This window comes from Lathamus discolor, chromosome 4, assembly GCF_037157495.1.
Source record: "Lathamus discolor isolate bLatDis1 chromosome 4, bLatDis1.hap1, whole genome shotgun sequence".
Lineage (NCBI taxonomy): Eukaryota > Metazoa > Chordata > Aves > Psittaciformes > Psittacidae > Lathamus > Lathamus discolor.
The window spans coordinates 113,063,137-113,069,911 of NC_088887.1; the positions used below are offsets into that span (position 1 = coordinate 113,063,137).

Genomic DNA, 6,775 nt, shown 5'->3' on the forward strand with positions numbered 1-6,775 from the left:
CAGAAATTTCAGATTGTGTTTAAAAATGTTCCTCGTTCTTCAGAGCAGAAACATTATACAAGTGAAAGAGGGAGCAAAGCAATTCAAATATGTATGAGAGTCCAAATACGAGCCAAAGGAAACATGCTTGATAATTTGCATGCAAAGGAGCAACTCTGGACATGGTTAGGGAACTGCATGATCTGAAGATACCTGATGTAGGAAATAATCCAATCTGTCAAAGCTCCAGGACAAACAGTGCAGCAGGATGTCACAGAGTAGAAAGAAAAAGCTGGAAGTAAAACAAAAAATGTGTCCAAATTAATGCTGGTTAGGGTTATTAAGGGCTGTTTGTGCCCTGAGGGCCCCAACACTCTCATCCTCAAATCTAACAGTGTTCTCTAATCAGTATGTTTCTGTTGATCCTCTCAGGTGCTGAAATTCATCCCTGAGGCTGGCCATCCCAGAAGAAAAGGCAGAACCAGGAACAACATGGCCTTAGTAGATATACAGCTGGATCACCATGAGCGTTGTGATTGTATCTGCAGTTCAAGACCACCCCGATAAAAAATAGAGAAAGAAAAAAAAAAAAAGAAAACAAGACACACTAATTGCAGCTTACCAGATGTTTACTTTTAAGCAGGATTGCTCTGAGGACCTTTACTCACTAATCATTTGAACTTTGCTACTAGCCTGCCTTTGCAATTAGCAAAAATGATCGCTATGTTTCAGCATAGCTTTGCTGATTAGTGCCATGGCAGCCAAACAGGTATATCATAGATTTTTATGTATCAGCATCCAAGAGAATAGGATTATGGTTATCTGTAGCTAGATTCTGAAGGCTGAAATTTTCAAAGCTCATTTACAGTCCTTAGGCATGCAATGCCCACTGAAATTAAACACCAGTTAGGTATTTGTGGTAGCTGGCAATGAAATAGCGTGTTTCTGTTTCTCACTCCCAAGTTCCTACACTCAAATTCTGCTGCCATTTCTACCTGCCTAGCTCTCCTGGTGGTCAGTAGGGTTTTTTGGGTATAAATGAAGGCAGAATTTGGGCCTGTATGGTTGTAAAATGGCTTCTCCCGCCCTGAGAGGGAACTTCCCAGCATTCTGTCCCAACAAGAGTGAGATGTAGCATGGAAAGTCCATCACTACATAAAATAACACACCAATAAAATCAAATCTTACTTTTTGTACTTGAGCAAATCGTGTGTTGAAATTAGTAGATGTTTTGCATAAGCCAGGACATTGGTATTGGGAGGGGTGTGTGGAGGCTGGTACTTTTGCCATAGTGACTCCATGGAAGCCATCACCCAGGCACTTCTGCAGGAGGGGGCTCCCACCAAGTCCCCATGTTAATCCCTGTGGACTGGGGCTGATTCTTGTCTCTACCTACCTGGACTACCTACCTGCCCATTGCCCAGAGCTGCCCGCAGTTGCCCAGGAGAAGCCCCTTCTACATAAAAAGGGAGAGGCAACCCTCCCCTTGCATACTCCTTGCTGCAGTTCGAGGAGTGTCATGTTTCCCCACACAGGCAATGAAGATAGGGCACTTGTTTGTTGAAAATATTGATTTGTTTTGCAGTTGTGCTACTGGGAAACAAAACTGTGCTTGAGATTTAATTATCGTTATTTGGTTTGGGGTTGGTTTGTTTGTTTGTTTTAAATATGGATTATTATAACTTTGTCATATATGCATTAATCTTAGTTATCTGAGGTTAGTTGTCTTATTTCAGCTCTGTGTATTGCCATGGTTAAATTGTTGACAGTGAATTTCTTTTTCGATTGCATTTTGCTGAGGCATATTAACTCATTAAGCAAAGTCGGTCTGTAATGGAAAATGTGCATCATTTAATAACTTCTACAAGAATATTATTAAACACCACCTCATAATAAAATAAGCACTTTAAAAGCTACAGCATAGCTTCCTATGCCTTTTAAAATATTGTGAAGTGCTCTAGCTGAAAAAGGGAAAAAAATATCCTTCTAAACTAGCTTTAAAAGTTTTTAAATGCTGCTCCAAAAGTGTAAAATACAGACAGATTTAAGCCTGGCTAAGAATTGGAGTTTTGATCATGAATGTAGCAGGGGCAGCATATTTAATGGCTGAGGTTTTGTATTTAATAGCAGACATAGACTGCATCGATTCATCTTGTTTCTGTTGCCCCTTGTGTTTCTGTCTCTGAAAGAGTGAAGTAGGTTGACAGTAGTGTGTTATAATTAGTGGAAACTGGCATGCGCTATAATATTGAAAGCTTCAAGCCAGTAAGTTTTAGCAATCTACAATTTTTTTTTCAAAAGTGCTCTAATATTCTGCTTTCCCCTCTTTATCAGCTCAAGTATAAGTGTTCTTTAATAATTTTAGCAAAACTTTACTGAGACATCCCTTAGAAATGTTGTGTTTCTTTCTTTCCTGTACTTTAACCTTTGAGATTCAAAAAGTGTGTGGGGTTTATTATTTATATTAATTTTTTCCCTCTGGCTCCCAGATGTCTATTTAAAGATGCTCCTGAATGCTGACCTGGGAAGTGATTCATCATTTTTCAAAGCAATTCACATTAAAAGAGCAGCCCTGTAACCAAAGATTGCCAGCTTCATTTCATAGTTCAGGACTGTTAGCGGAGAGTTCATTCTTTTTCTGTCGCTAGCTTAATAAGCAGATTGACCCAGCCCTTCCATAATTTTTAGATAATTTTGGAAGAAATTTGCATGTGAAACGATGGCTCAAACTGATTGGTTTTGAGACAGTGCACTCCAGTGTATATTCTTGACTGAATTATGCCCAAATTATGCCTAAGCACTCTGCCCTTGTAGTTAGCAATGGTTGTGGAAAACATCAGTTTCATACGGTTTTGTGCTTTGAGTGCTCCTTTAATTCCCACCTGCCAGGGGAAAAATGTGCACCAGGCATCAGCTGTGCCTGGCATCTTCCATGAGCCTCTGCCTGCTTGCCCATTCTTCACCCCAATAGCCATGTGTTGAGAGGGGTATTTACACCTCCTAATTTGGGGGATCCAGCCTTTTCTGTAAGCCCAAGTTACTGCTGCAGGCAACTGGGAGAAAGAGGCTCTTCCAAAGTGTGCCTTAGCCCACACCTAGTGTGGCAAGTTTTCTTTCTCTCTTTTGACTATGTGGCAAGATCAGAACACTGATTTGGGCATCTAAGTGAGATACACAAAGGTAGATGGCATGAATACTCATTTTAAAGACTGAACAGCTTATAGTTTAGCTAACTGCATTGGATACAGGCAGCAGTAGATGCCAGGGTCCAGCAGAAAATGCAGCTGTAAAGAGATTGATATAATAGAGTTTATCCTCTTTCTTAATATTGGGTTCATTTTCTTAAATACAGACTAAATTTGTCACAAAATTTTACTGGGACACTTCATAATGAAAGGAAGCATTCACTGCTTCATGCTGTTGCCTGTCATACAGACTGCATGTGCAGGAGAGTCAAGGATGGGCTTTATGTTGCAGTGTGGGGATGATAACATACATGTGAAAGAAGAAAAACTCCCCAAAATCCAAGCTCTGAGCTGCAGTGACCCTGGTGAAACCAAATATCAGCAAATTGTTTCCCTTTTATTTATTAACAGAAATTGCAGAGATTTTTTTTTTCCATAACTTTGTTCTCTTTTTTGTCTATGTAATAATTGTTATGTTGTTTGCATACTCTTTTAACTTAAAAAGCAAAGTTATTAAAGCAACTAACCTGATTCATTTTATTGGTGGAATTGGAACCCGTCCCCCCAAAAAGAAATACTTTTTCAATGGAAGTTCAGAAAGATTCCTAATTTCAAACCACTCACTAGCTTTTTATTTACTGTATTCCGGGATAGAGCCTACTTTCTCAAGTGCAATCTATATACATTTTTTGTTATCTCAGTTAAATGCAGCTTTCCTAGCAGTATTTTTTACTTTATGCAGTATGTAATGTGTCTTACCTTGATGAAAAAATAAATACTGCTTTTGAAAGAAGATACTCTGAGTGATTATTCAGAATTCAGATGAACTAAACCCTGCAATTTACTGGGAGGCATTTTCACAACATGACACCTTCCATGCTAGATCTCTTTGTGAATTTCAGCAGTCATTCCCAGGAGCAAGAGGGAAGTACTGAAGTGAAATTTTGGGGTAATCCAGTTTGAACCCTGAGGTAGAAGAGCAGACAGCTTCCTTGCAAAACAGCATGACAGCAGCACAGCATTTCACATGGCCAGATCAGGGTGCTTCCCCAGACCTAGTGCTGGTGTCCGCCCCCACGGGCTTGGCTCCAGCAGAGGTGTCCTCGCTTGCCCTACTGAAGCAGCTTCTAAAAGGCTGAAGGTCTGAAACTCACCTTAACCAAGGCAAACTTAAGCATCCAATTTTTGTGTGCAGGGCAGCTGGAGGAATCCAAAGCCTGTCAAGGTGGGGAAATTCAATCCACCCTTGTGAGTTCAGGCACTTCCCCCAGCTTTGGCAGATACAAATTTTGTTGTGTTGCATCTGGAACATATCTTTCATAGCTTTGATAACTAACTTCCAATTTAAGTCTCTTGTGTTAAACTGAAGCTGCCTTAGGCTTTCACTGGATCTTGAATTGAATAAGAACATGAAATTTTTGTCAAATTAATTCTTCATTGACTAGATGCCAGTCTGGTACAGGAAATACAGATAGCATACAGTCCAGGGACCCAGCTTTGCAGCCTGTCCTCATGCATGTTCACCTTGTTCTGTACAGTAACCTCACTGGCATCAGCCATTCAGATAAGCATATTTATCTTTTGCTTTGTCATTGTTACTCAGAGAAAGTATTCATATATCTTGATTTTGGAGGGTTTTTTGGGGGGGAGGAAGGCACTCGAGCCATTTACTAACAAAAGAAGCAGTTCTGTTCTGTACAGTGCACAAGGATGCATTTAATAGGCAAAGAATACATTTTTTTTCCCTTCAGAAATGCACTGTGTAGAGAGCAGCTCAGAAACTGTTCAAACAAGTGTCCAAGGATGTCATAAAGCTCCTCCTATCCAGCATTGCTATGTACCTGCGTAACTAACTGGCTAGCTAGCATTATTGATTTGTCCTTGTGCTCACATGACTGAAAGCTTTTAGAAATCTGCAACATAAAAAGTAGCTTTGTGTCTCTTTAGCTGAAAAAATATATGTTTCCTGAGGTCATTCAGGATCTCACCATTACCTTTTCTTTTTTAAAATAAGTATTAAAAAAAAAAAAATCTTCCCATTTTTTAAGAATACAGAATCTTTTAGCTGATTTTAAGATCTACAGCTATAAAAATACTTCTCTGCAAATCCATATAAGATTTCCCTTTTCTCTTGCTCTTTTCTGGAGAGCATTGCCCAGTCACGCTGCTGTAACACAAATTCAGCAGATGTCCAATTAGTACTTACTCTCCCAGGGACTCCAGTGCAGTATCTAATGAAAATACAGAAATTAGCATTCTGGTCTCTCATTCTAGGAACTTAAAATTTAACTTTGTTTATTGGTAGTCTTGGTCAAATATGCTGAAATACAGAACATTCATAAAGTGTTTGGTTATTCATTGACGGGCCTTGAAAATCTGTCTTACGTGTTTAAAATGCAGATTTTATTTTGCATTTATTTTCACAGACTTCTTCAAGAAATGGGATTTCCAAACCCACAAATTTTCTGCCACAAATAGTAGAAAAGAAGCATTCTAGGTTTTAGACTTTCTTCTGAAATTGATTTGACTTGACTTAGTCTGAAATTCCTTTGTAGTTAGTGAAAGTGGTATTTCAAAACTAAATTTATAAAACCTGATTTTTTAAACCGAGTTTCAAAACCTCTTTTATGTACTGCTTATAGAAAGTTGCTGTGGCACAGACATGCTTTAATAAAAATGGAACTAGTTACGTAATACCAGTTACTGTGTTAGATGCTCCAATTTCAAACTGACAAAGGATTAATGCTTCAGTTGAAAGAATTTCAGTTTCAGAACCAGCACGAAGAGAAAGGGGTAAAAAGAACTGGGTACTTTTCAAATATTTTGATATAAAAGGTGGTGACATAAGAAAAAACCCTTGCCTTTTATTCATTGCATTTTGATAAGTAATAAGAGTAGACAACATAACCTTTTTGTTCTGTGTTTTAGATTGGAGGATATCATCTCAAGCAGTGGGTGGATCGAGATGAGCTCTCTCAGCTCAGTCTGAAATCAGTTAACCTTCTCCACGATGAGAGTGGTCATATCAATACAAATGTATGAAATCTTTCTATCCACTGTCATAATTTCTTTGCTTTTTACCAAACAAAGAATAAACAAATAAATTTGCTTTGGTAATATGGTATTTCTACTTGTACCTAGTACATGAAGAAAGAGGATTCCCTCCCCAGAAATGAAAAGCTATTACGCACTGAAGAATCACATACTGTTTGAGATAGGAAGGGACCTCTGGAGATTGTCTTGTCCAACCCTCTGCCCAAAACAGAGTCACCTACAACAGGTTGTTCAGTATTGTCCAGTTGGGTTTTGAATTTCTGAAGGGTGGAGACTCCACTATATTATCAGACTTCATGTAGAGCAAGGGAGACATTTGTTTGTTTTGACAAACCGGGTGGAAACAAGAGACAGAGAAAAGTCTGACAAAGTCTTGGACCACTGCTGAGGGCTGTGGCTCAGGGAAGGCTGTCCAGTCGCTGGTGATCAGACCCTTCTCCCTGCCAGGGTAGGCAGGACTTTGAGCTTATGGCCCCATACTTACCCAACAGTATCAGCAGTGTGATAATTCAAGGATGAGACAGAGTCACGTGTCTTAGGTGGTGTGGGAAGAAGGG

The 6,775-nt window shown here is 39.2% G+C and overlaps 1 protein-coding gene across 4 annotated transcripts in view; it reads left to right on the forward strand.

The window, feature by feature from the left end:
* Positions 1 to 6,288, forward strand: part of PDGFD (platelet derived growth factor D) — a 144,748-nt gene extending 138,460 nt beyond the window's left edge. For 3 of the 4 annotated variants that reach the window (XM_065678679.1, XM_065678682.1, XM_065678680.1), the window contains one exon: positions 412 to 3,959. In XM_065678679.1, the coding sequence (XP_065534751.1) occupies positions 412 to 546 (135 nt within the window). In that variant the 3' untranslated portion in view covers positions 547 to 3,959. Of the gene's footprint in view, positions 1 to 411; positions 3,960 to 6,092 lie in introns of those variants that run through there. The other variant, XM_065678681.1, reaches the window with a different exon arrangement.
* The last annotated feature ends 487 nt before the right edge of the window (positions 6,289 to 6,775 follow it).